We start from the raw sequence: 18,130 nt of genomic DNA on the forward strand, positions 1-18,130 counted from the left end.
TTTATAATATTTTTATTTAACTTATTTATATTTTTTTAATAATATTATAATATTTTATTAAGTTATTAAAAATATTATAAATAATATATTATTATACATATTATATCTCTTTAGTTGTGATTGCTCGTACACCATTATAATATAAAATTTTTAGACTTTAATTGATTTGATTGAGATTATGGATCTATTTATATCATCTATATTATTTTTGTTAAATACTTTAGTAGATCAAATCACTATAACAAGCTAAAATACTATAATTGATTGAAAAAGTATCATTAAGTTGGTGAGATGTATTTTGAATATTATTTAAAACAAGAGACACCATTTGAGAAAATTAAAAACAAGAGATATTTTTGGGAATTTTTTTTCTAGGAAATTACCCTATTATAAATGACCAATTTCTTGTATTTTTAGCAAATAATACTCCTCATTACTAAAATGGGTATTGGGATCCATCGTTTATTCAAAAATGCTATAATGGAGTAATGTCCAATTTTTTTCTATTATCATCCTTTAACAACAAATAAACATATATATATATATATATTAAAGATTTTCCAAAGTAAATTCCTAAACTTAGAATTAGGCAAAAAAATTAAAATTTTAAAATATATCAAAACCTTTATAATTTTTATCCAAATATACTCAAGTTCTCGTTCAAATAACTTTATAATACCTCCAATTGAATAATGAAGTTGATACTTATATTAATTTTTAATATTTTTCAATAACTTATTGTCTTCGTTTCATAATCAAAGACATAGTAAATCAATTTGATTTACTACTAAATTGATCTAACCAATTCAATCTAATTAGATTTTCAATGAAAAATCTAAAACATAGATGTTGTAAGTTTATCATTTCCGGAAAAAAAAAAAAAGGTAAGACTGTCTTTAGGCATATGAAAATAGGATAAATTATTCGTAAAAAAATCCAAATAGTACACAAGTTCTAAATATTAATGATAAATCATTAATGTTTTTTCTTAATATACATAAGCTAAGTGTTCACTTAATATCCTAAGCAAAACGAGTGAAACAAGCAAAAAGGGAAAGCAAGAGCCAACTACACATTCACAATAATTTATTACCATTAATTTTAAAAAAAATATTATATGAAATAATGTATTTGATGCTCACAAGTGTATTCAAAGCTGAGATTTATCATTTGTGTAACAAATACATTAATTAACCCATATGTCTCAATAAAGATATTACCATTAACTTATTGACATAATAAATAGCATCAAACTTTCTATGTTTTAATTACAGCAGTCTCACTCTACATTTCCATGCAACAACATTTAATATAAGTTCTTGACATCTATTAAATTAAAAAATATAAATAAAAAATAAAGATTGACAAGGAAGATTCGATAAAGGACAAAAGCTAGTGCTTCCATTACGATCAAGACGGATATTAAAAGAGAAACCGCAAAGAATACCTTACAGAGAAAGCGAAACATAAACTCAGAGAAGCTTCATGTACATTCATGATCAGTCTCTATTAATCAGATTTTTATGATAACACATAGGTATTAGATATCGACAGTACTTATCATATTTGTAATTCGTTGTAGATTCTGGTAATACCTAGGAGATTGGCGAGAGGCGAAATAGACCTCAAGATAAACAATGGAGCAAAGATCGTTACAACAACTATTGGTGAGGTCACCCTACATCTGTCTAGTGGAGCTACTATTACATTGGATTTATGTTATTTTTTTCTTCTATTATCAAAAATATTATTTTTATTTTATGTTTGATAATTAGTAAATATAAATTAGTTTTTGAGAACAATGGTTGTTCAGTAATATTGGAAGAAAAAATCATCATAAGAGAAACATTGTATAATGGTTTATTTATGTTAGACACTGCTCCACATATTATAAATACAAGTATGTCCAAGAAAAAATGAGATGAAGTGAACAATGCATACATGTGACATTGTATGCTAGGTTATATCCACGAGGGAATGATTCAAAAGTTGCTGAATGATGATATTTAGATCCATTCGACTATGTGTCATATGCAACTTGTGAATATTATCTTTGAGAGGATTCGAAGAGTATTTTTGTTTTCTTTTATATATTCATAATAAAATTTATATGTTTGAAATCTTAAAATTAAGTTCAAAATGCTCTTAATACTACTCAACAAACCTTGGGTTTCATTTCCTTTCTATTTAGGAATTTTATAATCCCTTCATATATGATTCAATCTTCAAATTTATGATACTATAATCAAATGCTCATTCCACCCCTATTTTGATAATAATCAATTCATATGTTAAGCAACTATGATAGCCTATCATAGAGAAACCTATAACCCGTAAGCATATAGAGATTTGTTTAGTCTCTAAGAATCAATCCCACACCTCCAATGCTATCTTAGATATTGATAACAATATTTAGTCTCATATTGATCGACATGTAGGAGAATCAAGGATTTGTAAGTCCACCCGATCATCCTTAATTTTAGAGGTATTTTTTGATACTCACAAATTTCGAAAGGACAAAATCGTAATGGCATTTTTAGTACCATCCATTTTTATGTTTGAACCTGATTGTAAGTATTTGACAAATATCCTTCAAACTATTATAAAAGTTCATAGTATGACATATATGTTATAGCTTTGCAAATAAAAAAAGGGAGTATTTTGCTCCATTAAAAGCTTCCTCATTTCGGATCTTCCATATGCCTTTAAATGGGCCGGGTTTAAATTTTTAGCCCAAGAAGGCTCTGTTAAATATGGCTCCCTCGGTCGTTGCCTATATAAAGCAACAGACGTTAGGGTTTACCGTGCTTTCCCCGCGGCCGCCTTCGCTTCCTGAGATCTCAATAGAGAGGCGATCTTAGCAGGTTCGTAATCGAATGCTGAGATGCTTTCTTTTGGTCTTTTAGCAACTTCTAGGGTAATTAGCGACAATCAGTATTACGTGATTCCTGCTGGTTACGATGATCTTGTGCCGCGGATGATTTTTGCGTCCTGCGAACGATTGTTAGGAAAATAAGATCTGAATATGGTGACATTTATGTTTCTTAAGATCGTAATATTTAGGTTTTGTAATGCTTGTTGATTGGGACCAGCGGCTATAGTGATGTGTCCTCAAGATGGTCGATGAGGAGAAGTAAAACATTAGTTTTAACTTTCTTTGCTAGCTAATCCATCATCCTCCATATATATGAGGTGTACAGTTTGATAAAAAACCCTATCTTTTTGTCTTCTTAAAGATGCAGTTTACTAGTTGTGTATCAGGTTTGAGGCCAACTATCTATTCTATATTTTCTTAACTTCAGAAAGGGTTGATGAATCGAGGTTGAGACCAACAATTTATTTCCTCAAGATAAAGGAATTGTGGTGATCATCAAAAGATTTTTGTAGAACCTTTTTATATGCTTCTCCAAGTAATAAAATAGAACTTGGATGAGTACCAGAATGTCCATGTTTCATATATCTTGGTTTAACTCTATTCACAATGGTTCACTTCTTGGTGTATAATCCGTGAAGTATGTCATCCTCCATATATGGTACCTTATGTTACTTGATACACAAAAGTCTTAAGAAATTTTAATGTAGAATTGTTGATCTAGTGCTGTTTTTTTTTGCTAGTATGATGCTGTTGGGTGCAAATTGGATTATCTGTGTCCCATTTATTTTCGCAATCATCCAATTCATTCTTGTTTTTATGTTTTTGAATGTTCTTCATCTTAAGTTTTGCATACCTTCTCTTTGTATCTTATAAAATTTAAATATTGAGGCTAATTTTTGGTACAATCTTGCCTTTTGAAATTGATGTGGTTGATGAAAATATAATTTGTAGAGAAAAATGCTGCTTTCCATCTAATGCAGAGTTGCTATTAGCCATATGATATCACCATTGATCTCACAGCCCATTTATTTGCTTCCTCAATGGGACATTGTGCCATAATGAGTTTGCAACACCAGTTCCAAGGGCATTTTGCTCACTGTGTCTCTTTGCCTTTAATCTGGTTTTAATTGTTAAGCTGTTCTTCTGGTTTACTTTTTTTTTTTTTTGAAAAGTTGATTTATGCTGAGCACTTGATCTGATGCAGTCTATTTAACTTGTTTGGTCAGCATGGATACTCAAGCTAAACTTGCAGTTGTGGTGAAAGTGATGGGCCGAACTGGATCTAGAGGTCAGGTAACCCAGGTCAGGGTTAAATTTTTGGATGACCAAAACCGGCTGATCATGAGGAACGTGAAAGGCCCTGTGAGGGAAGGTGACATCCTCACCCTTCTTGAGTCTGAAAGGGAGGCTAGGAGATTACGGTGATGACTTTCATGTCCATGTTGCCTACATTAGTAGGGTAACTCTATTAAGCTACAGATTTGTCCTTCTCTGCCATGGTCTTTCTGGTTCTATGGCATTAGTTTCTATTACTTAGTCGCTTTATTATGAGCTGTATCGAGCCAAGAAACTGTTTTTTCCTCTAGTGAGTCATTTTAACTCTCAATGTTTTAAATTTTTTATGCTCATGTCAGTTCTCTCTCTCTCTCTCTCTGTTGCTCTGCTTTTATATTAAAGATGTTTTTGATTTACTGCACGTTGTGCATTGATGGCAAGTTTTATGTAGATGAGTTAAACATGAACTTCGCATCATGAAGCGCTCATGATGTCTACTGATGCTTATCTGAGGCTTCAGTGGTTGTGTTAAAAAATTATGATTATAGGATGAGGATTTAAATCCTCAATTAAATTGTTGAATCATCGGTTCTTATTGTTTTTATCAATTAATCGATATAAAGAAAAAAAGTTTGAAGTGTTGTTTAGAATTCATTTGTGTTTCATTTTTCTTCATCATAATTCTTGATTGTTGATTTTTTTTTGTGTTGTATTGTGATTGTCTATTTTTTTGCGGTTTGAATGGAACTGTGATGTCGGAATTAACGTACATCACATGGTAGTTAAACAATATTAACTATTTTAAATCACCAAGGCACGTTAATGACATGAAATAGATCATCATATCATTATTCTCGTCACTACTAAATAATAATAAACAGAGCATTGAGTAGGACACACGCATCAAAACCTATAATATTAATCTCATTAGAAACATTTATCATTTCTAAGTCTCTGTTCGATGTAGTATCAAATAGAAACATTAGAACTATAAATGCATTGTCACCAAAGTTTTCCATGTTTGATCTCAGTTGCTCTCGTCACAACCAACCATTTGTGCTACCAATTTGACCTCTACACCACAGATGTCAAAGATATTTATAAATATGTTTTCCATAAATTTCGAAAACTTTAACAGTAAAAAAGGAACTTTATTTATTAAATTGTAATATCCTCTCACACGTGTAAGTTCGATTGGTATATAAAATTAAACTATATGTATGGGACAAACTAATTAAAAGGAAAATATTTTACATAAATTATATATAGGCCTATACAAGATTTATTTCATAATTCACTGTGATATTATGGTAATATTTTTGAATTGGATACTACAAATCCCAATAGCTACTTTGAACAGTTAAAGTGTCTCATTAAATTAGTTAGGCAGTTCAAGATGCAAATACCCACTTTTATCTCACACAGTAATCAGCACATCTGCGGCGGGACCCATTAGGGGTCCACTGACGGCTTCTCACGTTCAGGGTCCAAGCTGTTCCCAACCATAAGATTCCCGCACCGCCACCTCTTATCAAGTAGCGGTTCACCTCCACCGTGTGGATGGCAGAGTAGGCATTCCTCGGTGAGCTCCGACTCTACCCTATGGCTCTTCTCTCCTCCTCCTCACATCGAACCTCTCTGGCTTCTTCCTGCCCTCAATTCTATGCTGCCACCTCCCACGCCGACTCCATCGGCTTCCGACATCGCTCGCGCCTCCCTACTAGACCGAGACCCCCAATCTCGTTCCTTCGGGCCTCCTCCCCGACACACTCTCTCTTAGGCGCCATTCCTCGCAGCCATGGCCGACCTCACGGAAGATCCCCGCGTTTCTTTGTCTCGGTATGTTCTGCACGTGCATCTCCCTGAAAATGCTCGATTTTGAATTGCCCAAATTCGATTCTTGCACATGTGACGCACATCGGTTTGCTAGTGCGGATAATTATCAGGAAATGCATATTTAGTTCTTGATGTTCTGCTGCGTTCAAAATCATCTTTTTCAGTTTTTAGATGATTTGAATGCGTTAAGAAAATTGGATTGATCGGTTTTAAGGGGATTGAGATGACCAAGAGTATGACCTTCAATTTCATTGCTTAAAGATACATGGTTTCTGGAACTTAAATGTCATTTTCTCACAAGAAGTTCCTTTCTAGGAAATATAAGTCTGAGACTCGCTATTTCACAGGAATAGAAGAGTAGGCTAATCTTGTATTTGTTTTGATTTTCATTTCCAAATGTCGTAGTATGCTCGTGAAAAGAATTAAGACCTTGAATACTCTTGCTTCTCATGTTTTCATGTCTTGTTTCATCATCAAAGTGTGAAGCAGCAAACATACTGTTTGGGAACTTTCTGCCAAAATCTAAATCCTTGCTTTTAATGATGCTTACTAGTTTCTTCTTGATCTTTATTTAACCAATTCTCAAAGAAAAATGTTCATATCATGCATAAAACTTCTGTTTACTTTCAGTAAGCCTTCTATTCTTTTTCAAAATTTGTTGAATTGTATAGATTTCTGTTATGTTCTAAATTCTACAAACTAAAACATTGTTCGAGCCTCTCATTCATTTCAATCTTTTATCTAATAAAAGAATTTGTCACATGTTTTTGGTTGTTTTCCTAAATCATTAGATATCATCACTCAACTACTTTAAGGTTTCATATTATTGCATAATTTGCTTGAGTCTGTTGTCCTTGTCTTGATTTTTCAATTATAAATACATCAAAAGTATAATATAGACTTAACATTCATCTTAGTGAAACATTTTTTTTATGAAAAAGTTCCATCAGCAGAAATTGCCAATTCTCAGATCTCATGCTTCTAGGCTATCTTGGTAATTTTAAGGGTATGATCAAGCACCTTTTGATGTTGTCATAGTGCTTTAAAGTTCCTTATCACTTACCACATCCTAATGTCAACTATGAAGAAGGGTATGGTTCAGAGTTCATTTTTTCGTTTTTGTTTGCTTGTTTTTACTGGTGCATTTTCATGCCCAATTTCATATCTATACCCAATATACCCAACATACCTATAAGTTGACCTGGCGTAATTCAGTACAAGCAATGCAGTCTCATGCTGTACTAGTTGGCCACCACCACAGGCTGGAAAATTGATCGAAGAGAGCATCATAAAGATTTCAAGTTTACTTTTTGTGCTATCTGTTAAATACTTATCCTCTCTCCATTTAATATTTTATTGCCTTGTGAACCAAGTGTTTGTTTCTTGCAATCACTTTCAGTGCCTTGCTTGAACCTTCCGATTTATATCTAGATCTCACATTTAGATATACTTCCGCTGTCTGACCTTGTTAGAGTGTTCAAATTTCCTAAAGGTTGTCTAAGTGAGTCCAATTTGAATATAGTACAAGATACTTGGTTTGTCATCAAGTTAATTACCTGGTTTCTGAAATATGTATATTCAGTAGTGTTGTAATTAACTATTGTATTTAATTAGCTCAGTGAACTACAAGAGTGTGATCTTTATTGAGGGAATGAATTCTGCAAGAATTTGATTAAGGTAATCTAACATAGTACTCCCTGTGCCTATTTCAAGAAAAAGGTTGGGTTGTTGATTTCTTAACACAATTGCAAAATTTGGTGGAAACATGAGTTGGTTGGGTTCTAATTTTGGAACGGCTATTTTCTGATGATCTCTGTTTTCAGAATACAGAATTTGTTCTGAAAGGCTAAGTCAATAGTTGCTAGTGGTTGGTTTTAGAAAGTCAATGTTTGGCATGCAACATTTTGAAAGGACAAAGTTGAAGCCTAGCCAGACCTACAAAAGTCACCATTACTTGTAAAGAAATTACAAACTATGATAAAAAAACAGGTGTCCTGATAAATTCATATTAAAAGACTACTTATTGGTGAAAACTTAATAGTTCTGATAATTTTGCATCAGAACAAGTTATAGATGTTAACATGTACGCAACACTAGTTAAAAATACAATGAAATTCATTTATCTGCAATCTTATTGTTAACATGTATGCCCTACTGGTCTGTCGTGAACTAGAAATACACGTTGTCAAAATCCAATCTGCATAAATTTGTTCAAATAAAGATGCTGAGGACCTAGTGGAAACCAAAATTGAACTGCAATCTTTTGGCATTACAATTTAAGGGCCAAATCAAAATTGAAAATCAAACCAAATTAGATTTGGAACCTGTGTTTGAGACCAAGCCAACAATTTTTTGTGTTGTTACACTTTGAAGGCCAAGTTGAAATTGAATCCAATTAGAGGTTTCAGCCTCTCTGATGTGATTTTAGCCAATACATATATGTGCAAAACAGCAACAAGGTAATGTATAGCATGCGCAAACAATGTAATTCGTAATTAATTTGTAGGTACAACTAGTGCAGCTTTGTGAACTGACAGAAATGTCATGATTCATATCCATAACCTTTTATTAGTTTATTTTCAATAAATGAGGTTTTATAACTGAGATTCACTTCTGTTTAATATGGCCTTTTATGCATAATTTCTCTGTTTAGATATAAAGATTCAATACTTCTTTGGAACTATAACTATGATGCCAAATTTGTGAGATGATGACATTATATAATCATTGTGATAATGCTCTAATATTTGGAAGCATCTTACAAATTTTAGCTGCAACACCTTGTGTACAAGACTAACAATTATATAGTGTTCTACAATGCATAGTTGTTTGCAATATGAATTGGTTTAACTTGACGCAATTGGGAAGAACTGCCCAGTATACATCCTTTGAAGTTCTAGACTCTTAGCTTATTCTTCATTGCACCTTCCAATAACCATGTTTGTGACCTTTTCTCTTGATAGGATCGAAAATAATTTGACGTCTCTGTGACATCTATTATGAATCATGTTCTGCCTTGTCAACAACATCAAAGTGAAAGCAATTAAAGAGTAATTTTTCAGTCACAAGTTTGTTTTCATCCTTGAAAAACATATCAGTCAAAACTTAATGACCTCTTAGTATCTTTTTTTAATTTTCTGCTACTCATGTTTGTTTTCTCATGATTTGTGAAAGATATAAATATAACATACAAAGGTATAGTTATCTTTTCTACATAAACAAATAACTGAATTAACTTCACATGCTAGGCAGGCATGTTCTAAAGCTGATGCTGCTGGTTCCAGTACATTAACAACAAAATTGTCAGAATTCAGAGATTCATGTTGGAGATTTTTAAGGCCTCATACTATTCGTGGGACTGCATTGGGTTCCATGTAAGAACTTCAGAATTTATTGTTTAAAGATAGTGAACGAATTGTTCAAACTTTGATATCAATCTTGAGTTTAGTTCTCTATAGTTCTAACTCTCTGCTGTTTCTCATCTGTGCTCTGTTTTTCTGTTTCTTTTTATTAATGACAGAGCTTTAGTTGCAAAAGCTTTGATGGAGAATCCAAATCTTATAAACTGGTGGTTGACATTCAAGGCATTTTATGGACTTGCAGCTCTTATTTGTGGCAATGGTTATATAGTGGGCATTAATCAGATTTATGATATTGGAATTGACAAGTATGATAAACTCTGCTTGCAACTTACCAAATCTGTTATATGTATGATTTTGTTTACTTAAAGATTTTACCTCTGTGCACATGACATATCTCATACTCCTATTAACCTGATTGCATGACCATCTGTTTCCTTATCCTTTTTCCTACTCATCTTTGGTAACTTGTGTTTCTGGAATTTTGCAGGGTGAACAAGCCATATTTGCCTATAGCTGCAGGAGACCTTTCAGTTCAGTCTGCATGGATTTTAGTGTTGTTATTTGCAGCAGCTGGCCTTCTGATTGTAGCATGGAATTTTGGGCCATTCATTACTTCCCTTTATTGTCTAGGACTTTTTCTAGGCACTATATATTCTGTTCCTCCATTTAGATTAAAGAGATTTCCAGTTGTGGCATTTCTTATCATTGCCATGGTATGCTTGGCCTTCTTTTCTCTTGATTTTTGCAAAATTAGAGGCTTCTACTTGTTCCTTATGCATATTTTAATATAAAACTGATCAAACAGTTAATCCTTATGATACTGAAGTATCTACTATCTAGTTCTGTGTGGCTGCATGAATGCAATTTATCTAAGAATTGGTTAGCAGCTAGGCTGATTTGTAATTCATGTAGACGGTGTATAGGTTACCCACAACATGGAACAATTTGTGCACTAACCACAATTTTCATGGATAATAAATGTCAAACATTTATTATACCTATAACCTATAGGAGAAGTTTATTTTTATGCAATTAATACACCCATAAATCTTATCTAAGAATACTTCTAAATCTTCTTAGATATAATAGCTTCATGACTTCCTCAAACCATGGTTCGCTTTATTGGTCCGTACCGATGTACCGACTAATTGTCGGTATAGTACATACTGAGCTGTACCAAACCATACTGAATGTATCAACACATGATACATGGGGTTGTACCGATGTACCGCCCATACTGGTCTCCTATCGGATTGGTTTGTATAGCCCGTATCGAGCAGTACACCACGGTACAACAAACCTTGCCCCAAACCATATAATACTTTGAATTAAGACTTGGTATACTCAAGTTTTTAACTTATGACATTTCGAAACATAAGGAATAATGATGATAAATATCATCATTAATTATTCCAAACTTAACCTTGAAAGACACAACTGAATCTCATCCTACATCAATTATGTTAATGCTGGTCTCACTAACTTACATGGTCTTCTTGATCAAGTAGTAATTTGCATTAGTGCATATAGGGTTGACAATATATTCACACTAAGTTTGCAAAATGCTGATCTTTTTTCTGGGTCACTCATGTTGGGGATTGCTCGACAACCAACTTTTGTCAATAGGAAAAGACAGATGGTGATTGTTGTTTTCCTTTTGCTTGTGAAAAGTATTTTTTTAAACATTATTGTTTCTGCATATTCAAATACTGATTTATACTTATTTACCAATTTGATAAGGACATGGTCCGATACTAATCAATGTTTTATTATTGTCTTTTTGGGTATATTGAATGGCATGGGTTGGTATGCCCATTGAGGCCTGCTATACTGGTATTGCATCTGATCGATAGATTACTATTAATTCTAAAACCGATACCAAACAAAGACTTAAATTCTTGTTTGTTTGTATTATCCTTCTTCGTGTTTTAGATGGTTTATATCATCTTTATTCAATTGGTTTTTTGCAGTAATGCTTTTTCACTTTTTTTTTTTTTTGAGCTGCTATTTTTATTTGAATTCCTTATATTCTCCTTGTACATTCTCAGTTACTTGATTATACCAAAGCTTATAAGCAATATGCTTATATTCCAAATTACATATTATGATGGCTAGAGATTGGCTTATATTTGTTGGATAAGGTATCTCTCAATCACTAACTTTTTTCAACGGAAGCAAATTGCGGAAATTAATTTCGGGTAATGAGTCTATGACAAATGGTTCAAGCCTGGCTTAAGCTGGTCCATATACCAGACTGCTCTTGGACTGTTATTTACCATGTATACTGTACTGGTCCAAGCATTAACACATTCAATGGGAGCAATATTGTATATCATTTTTGTATAACTTTCCGTTCAATATGTGAAATTAATACAAATTAGATGTTGTTCTGTTTTATGAAATAGTAATCAAGATCACATTCGTACTTTCTCAAGCTGTATTCACACATACTCAGCCTTTTGGTGGATATCAGATCATAATTATTTGCATTCTCATTTCTTTTCTTTATTTTTATGGACATAGTTTGTTCTACTGATTATCTTGTCTTTTTTTATGACTACAATTCCATAGGTACGTGGCTTTCTTCTCAATTTTGGTGTATATTATGCTACTAGAGCTGCCTTGGGACTTTCTTTCAAATGGAGGTAAAGAATCTTTTGATATTAATAAATAAAATTTGTTACTGGAAGCCATATGCATACAATAATTTGTAACTGTAAACTAAAATATGTTTGTTTGAGCAAACATGTAAATGTTGTTTGTGCATCTCATTGCAGACACATGCAGAGATGATGGTGATGTTTAATCCCATATAACATCTTTCTATCTGCAGTGCACCTGTCACTTTCATCACAGCCTTCGTGACACTATTCGCTTTGGTCATTGCTATAACAAAAGATCTTCCAGATGTTGAGGGAGACCGCAAGTGAGTAATGGACTGCCCTCCAAATTTGTATGTATGATACAAATGTCCTTCACATTTTTCTCAAGCTTGGGTGCACTTGATACACCTGACTGCATATTAATTTGCCTTTCCAAGCACAAAAAAACCCATGAAATCTCCCCTGTACCAGGAAGCCAAACTATTGCATTGTCTTATATGTGATTAATGAAGATATTAGTAGATTTAGACATGTATAAAATATCAGTCAAAATGGGTTTGGTCCTCCAGGCATTTCATCTTTGTCTCTAGAAAGTCAAAGCATATCACTCTCCACAATCAGGTTCTAACCCGTATTTTAAGGCCTAGTCCAATGCTTTCAAAGCAAAGGCTTCTGTCATAAGCACAATGTATTCAATAAATCTCTTGCATGATGCACATGTTAACCTGTATGCATCTATTCTTCTTGCGTCACACTTGTGCATAGTTAATCAATTTATGCACAAAAGACTTGGATCTTATGGTTCATCCAAACCTAAAAGTCAAGTTTCTGTAAATGAACCTCAGATGGTAGATGGCTACATGAGAAGGAGATTGAATTTTGTTAATGAAAACATTTGTGTTGTCTCTGAGGTTTTTCTCAGGAAATGTTCCTTGTCTTTTTCATTTGCTCCCTGCTTATGATACTATCTAGAAGTCTTTCTCAGGAAATCAGGTTCGATTTGAAATCTTTTTTTCACTGTTATTTTGTTAGCTTTACTTTTTCCTTCTTTTATTTGTCTTCCTTTATTTCCATTTTGTTGTTAACACAATTTAATCAGATTTAGAGACAGAACTAGTCTGCCCTGTCTGCCATGGGCCTTATTCTTTAGTCGTAGTAGGCAAATTTTATTAATCCATTCCCTCATCTTCAATTTACTGTTTCAATCTAGGGTCTAAATTTCCTATTATCTGGATCTAGCAGAATAGGCATGCTCATGTCCTTCCTCTTTATGTCTCAACTGGTCATCGTGCTTTGGGGATATTCTAGATTGTCATTTAGCATATTATTGTATGCAGAAAGTTTTAACCCATATAACTTATATCTTATCCAGCTAACTGGCTTCTATGTTGGCAAGGACTGCTTCTTGCTTAAATCAACATTAGTTTAACATTGGGCACTGTTTGATTATCTTCCATAAACCATAATGATCTAGAGCTTTGCTCAGTATGTTAAACTGTGTTGACCTTGAAGTCATATATGATGCTGCTGTTTCCCCTTTAAACTTTTCTGACTCTACAGTTGTTCTTTGGAGATGAGATAAACATTCACGCAAACAAATTGTGATTATAATTGTAATACTGACACTTGGATCATGTATTGGTTCTACCATTGAAACATTATTAGTTACCTTTAAGTAATACTTGGTATTTGACCCCAGTATTCATTTTTTTTGGCGAGAAATAAGTATAGCCTGTCAACTTGAGTACAAGCACTTGCACAGGGTAATAATACGTTGACTCAGAGTTTGGTCATTACATGGTTCACATCCAATTTAGAGTATGGCAGTTGGTTAATTAATTTGAAGTGCCAATCAATTGGTCTTTAGTCAATCTTGAGAGATGCATTGATATAAGAATATTTTACAGTATGTCAGCATGAATGTTGAGGGTATTGCCCTTCCCATGTAGAGTTAAAAAATACTTGTACATGTCATACGTATCAAGTATTTCTTCCTTGGCTCACATATGCAATTCTCCTTTAGATTTCAGATCTCAACCTTGGCAACAAAGCTTGGTGTCAGGAACATTGCATTCCTTGGTTCAGGTCTCCTATTAGCAAATTACCTTGGTGCTATTCTTGTCGCAATTTATATGCCTGAGGTGAACACATTATCCAAAATCCTTTTTGCAAGTCTTGGTTCCTTCTTAAACTCAGTGCTTCATTATTTCTAATGTTTGTCCACCTCTTTGTTATATGGTTTCGAAACTGGCTTATGTCATTGTAACTGTTGTTGGCAAAAATGAAAGATCTGTTTACTTTTCATTCAGCTTTTGGTTGTATTAACCGAGTGCTTCAGTGCAAGCAGCCATGATCTTTTTGCCTTTTTTTCTGAATTATTGTGCTTTTTCTTTCTCTTGAAAGCTGCCTTTTGCTTTACAGGCTTTTAGACGCAGCATAATGGTGCCAGCACATGCTCTGTTAGCACTGGGATTAATTTTCCAGGTTATATCATATCTAATTTCCCCGTGTTTATATTGCACCTTAAAAAACACTTCAAGTTCCTTGCCCCTAGTGATTAACTGATAACTCCATTTATGTTGATAATTCATTTTGAAACTTGCCTTAAGAAGTTCTTGCTGAAACATGGCAAAAAACTTCTTGATGATTGGACATTTTTTTAGTAACTTCTTATACAATAATATTTTTTTTGTTGATGCTTCTTACTGTACTATATCAGATTGGACATTTTGTGAATCTTTAAGAGATAGGCATAGAGCTTGCCACACATTACATTTTTGCTATAATTATTTAAAGTTAAATTGAATTAAACCTATCGATGATACTTAAATGTTGTGATATAGGTCAAATGATCTAAGCAAGGTTCCAAATACCAGACTTACCATCTTGTATGGTCTGGTACTTAATTGTCTAATAGAGGATGAACAGGTGGGCTGGCCAATTTCACCCATTCTGGCTCAAAATAGAGGTTTTTTATTTTTTTTAATTTTATTTTATACAGTTGAAGACAGTTGTTGGCTGCCAACATATAGTAAAAGAATATAATATAAAGTATAGCTGAGAAGGCTATTGGAAAACACTATTCAGATAAGATTGTTTGGACACCGCCACCAGTCTCTCTCTCTCTTCTCCTGACTGTAACCACCTCCTCTATCATTGCTGCCTTGGCATCCACCTTCTCCCATTGCCACTGCTGCCTCCTCCTTGCATCATTGTTGCTGCTGCCTCCTCCAACAGTATACAAAGTCATCTCTTCCACTTCCTTCCCCTCTTTCTCCTCCTATGCTCACTCCTATCTCTTCCACTTCCTCCCCCTCTTTCTCCTCCTATGCTCACTTCTATCTCTTATCTCCACTCCTCCGCCTCCCCTTTTCTCGTTCTTTTTCTTTGGTGCATGCCATTTAGCACAGGGCACACCATGTGTCAGCATGCTTCACGTGCTGATTGCCAGATCAGTACAAGAATCAGACCAAAATTTGAAACCTTGGGTCTGGGCATTCATATGAAATATATTCAAGCTGAATGTGTACAGAATGTCACATAAAAAATATAGTTCCTTTTTTAAGAAAGCAGCTTCTGTAAGTAGTTAACAGTAAAGTGAAAAATTAGTTGGAGCATACATAAAATTGGAACTTTACTGAGTGCATGTTGGTTGCTCCCTGATTGCAACATTTTGTATCTACTCCGCATGTATGATTCTTTGAGAAAAGGTTGGATAAGATGGACATAAATTAAATTAAGGCACTGTTTTAGAAATGATTTGTTGCATGGGCATCCCAGTTTGGTGGCTATTAAGTGAAGGTTCTCATGTTGATCATAAGGAAAAACTTAAATGGCCAGCTAGGAAATAAGTCAACATCAGGGGGGAGTTCTCACGAGGCTATGGATATAGGGGAAGAAAATGAACCATGTAAGTTTAGTTCTGTCACGCCTTATGAGTTTTACTGGCAGTTAAGGATTTTACATGTTGGTTATGCTAACCTTGTTGGTTGATGCTTGAAGCTTTTAACACACTAGCACAGTACGGCATTGGTCATGCTAATGTACAATTTGCTAATGTTGGCTGGCACTCCTTTGTTAGCACACACTGGATTAGGACCTTACAAGCATGAGGGTACATCCTGGAACAAAATGTTATTTTGCTACTATGTATTCCTATGGAGATAAATGCTTGATTACAAATAAATTGTATAGTTACACATTGTACGAGGGATTTGCTAGGTCCAATCTTGAGGCCTACTATTTATCTAGGATTAATCAAACTTGTCCAAAATTATTCATGGCAACCAAAATCTACCTCAGGCTCAACCAGAAGCTATTGGAACTCAATCAAACCTCTGCCATTGACAAAGTTCATCTGATGTCAGTATAGTTCCACCGGTTTCGGTTAGTTACTGGTTTGCTGGGTTCCAGGATTTTAGCCAGTTACCAGTCTGGTTGGTTTCAGTAAGTTCTAACTGGTTTATTGCTATTATTGGTTCATTTTGAGATCTAATAGCTGATTTTGATCCTGACTTGACGTAACCAATTTATGCATATTTCTGGTTATCAAGATTGATTTTAATTTTCATGGTTGAACTTAGCTCATTTTTAGCTTTGGAGAACCCAATTTTTTTATTGCAGAATTTGATTCGGCTAGTTGTCAATCATAATTCCATAAACCTTAGCACATCTGACTTAATAGTATCCTGCCAATTCATATACGTGTATTTTAAGCTTATATTTCTTTATGTATACGAAACAAAAGATAGTGTAAAATATTTGCTTTTTTTTTTCTTTGAATTTGAAGATGGAGTTGGCCCTCTATCTTTTTTTTGTCTTTTGTTTGTCTCTTTATTTTAGGGGATATCCCTTGTATTCTTAATATTTAGCTGTCTTCCTTATATGATTAGCTTTATAATCTTCTTATGCATTAAGTTGAGGGTACATGTGATTTTCAGGCATGGATTTTGGAACAAGCAAAATACACTAAGGTATGAATTATCACTATATACTGTCCATTAGTTTCTTAGATAAACTCTACTCACAGTTTTCTTTATCAAAACCTCAAGAGATTGGTGATACTTTTTCTGTAACATTGGGATAGGTTTTAAATTGAGATGTAGAAAAGCAAATAGATGACTGGTGAAGAATATTGCTGAGAGCACAGCATCCTTCTCAAGAATAGTGTAACCTCTTAAATTCTTGCCTTTAAAATCCAAACAATCTAATGTGCAGAGCAATTCATACAAATCCCTATCTTGGTACATTATATTACATTAAATCATTTACAGGCATGAGAAGCTAGTTAAAGTTTACAATCATCGCTCTTAAATCATTGTTGATTTGAGCAAAATAAATTTAGTCTTGGTGAAAACAAATTTTAGTCCTCAATTAGATAGTGCTATTACAAGAAAAACAATTGAAACTAGGTGAGACATGGCTGTGCCTGTGCCAAAACCAATTTCTTACTTAGACCTGATTAATCTCATATCACCGGGATGTTTCCTTGTGATGCTTTTAAATAATTTTCAGTCATCACTTGTTGATTGGGTGATAACAAGTGACTCAACCAGTTTAAGCTATAAAAAGAATTTGTTTGTCATTATTTAATGATATTTATTTTATCCTTCTTTTTCCTTGCAGGAGGCAATATCACAGTTCTATCGGTTTATCTGGAATCTTTTCTACACCGAATATATCATTTTTCCCCTTATATAGCAAAACTTAGAATTTTCTATTGCTTGTATCTCTGAATCCTTTTCGCTTATCCTTCTATTTCTTGATCAAGAGAAAATTTGTAGGGATAAGTGTCGTAGAAGAGATTGCCCTCTTGAGATGCATGCATAGGGGAGTACACAGTGGGGAGTGCCAGTTTTGTTCCTGAAACTGAGACTGATCCAAGGGCATGTATTTTACATGTTTTGTGCAATTATTTTATTAGGTTAATTACTCAGTATTTTATGTGTGAAAATTGAGGATAAACAACTATGTAGTTTTCTCATTGACCAATGATAATTTATTTTGAATGAATTATTCTTCCACGGACGTCAACTACTTTTTGCAGTGTGATACTGCTTTGTGCTGTGGGTGTTGTTCGTTGATGAACATTTCAGTAGATGGGAACCTTATTACAATATTATTTTGTAAAATTGCATATATATAATTCATATTTATCACAAAGTTATGTTTTGTGTGTG

The 18,130-nt window shown here is 33.7% G+C and overlaps 2 protein-coding genes across 6 annotated transcripts; both read left to right on the forward strand.

Annotated features, from left to right (window-relative positions):
- The first annotated feature begins 2,749 nt into the window (after positions 1-2,749).
- Positions 2,750-4,516, forward strand: LOC103983015 (small ribosomal subunit protein eS28). Of its 2 annotated transcripts, none has more exons than XM_009400145.3 (2): positions 2,750-2,864; positions 4,102-4,516. In XM_009400145.3, exon 2 carries the CDS (start codon positions 4,103-4,105, stop codon positions 4,298-4,300), a length of 198 nt encoding a protein of 65 aa, XP_009398420.1. In that variant the 5' UTR covers positions 2,750-2,864; position 4,102; the 3' UTR covers positions 4,301-4,516. The 2 variants fall into 2 exon arrangements, with proteins under 2 accessions (XP_009398420.1, XP_065037153.1); XM_065181081.1 differs by having other exon boundaries at positions 2,794-2,864; positions 4,080-4,516.
- Positions 4,517-5,683: 1,167 nt separating this feature from the next.
- Positions 5,684-17,974, forward strand: LOC135584986 (probable homogentisate phytyltransferase 2, chloroplastic). 4 transcript variants are annotated; one of them, XM_065176804.1, is made up of 10 exons: positions 5,684-5,989; positions 9,239-9,360; positions 9,507-9,653; positions 9,836-10,061; positions 11,920-11,993; positions 12,182-12,274; positions 13,975-14,092; positions 14,373-14,435; positions 16,892-16,924; positions 17,577-17,974. In XM_065176804.1, the coding sequence occupies exons 1-10, from the start codon at positions 5,753-5,755 to the stop codon at positions 17,649-17,651; spliced, it is 1,188 nt and encodes a 395-aa protein (XP_065032876.1). In that variant the 5' UTR covers positions 5,684-5,752; the 3' UTR covers positions 17,652-17,974. The 4 variants fall into 4 exon arrangements, 3 of the variants coding, with proteins under 3 accessions (XP_065032876.1, XP_065032879.1, XP_065032878.1); XM_065176806.1 differs by having other exon boundaries at positions 5,812-5,989; positions 9,235-9,360; XR_010508265.1 differs by lacking the exons at positions 16,892-16,924; positions 17,577-17,974 and having other exon boundaries at positions 12,182-12,305; positions 14,373-14,436.
- Positions 17,975-18,130: the final 156 nt, after the last annotated feature.

The sequence above is a fragment of the Musa acuminata genome, chromosome BXJ1-4, assembly GCF_036884655.1.
Source record: "Musa acuminata AAA Group cultivar baxijiao chromosome BXJ1-4, Cavendish_Baxijiao_AAA, whole genome shotgun sequence".
Taxonomy (NCBI): Eukaryota; Viridiplantae; Streptophyta; class Magnoliopsida; order Zingiberales; family Musaceae; genus Musa; species Musa acuminata.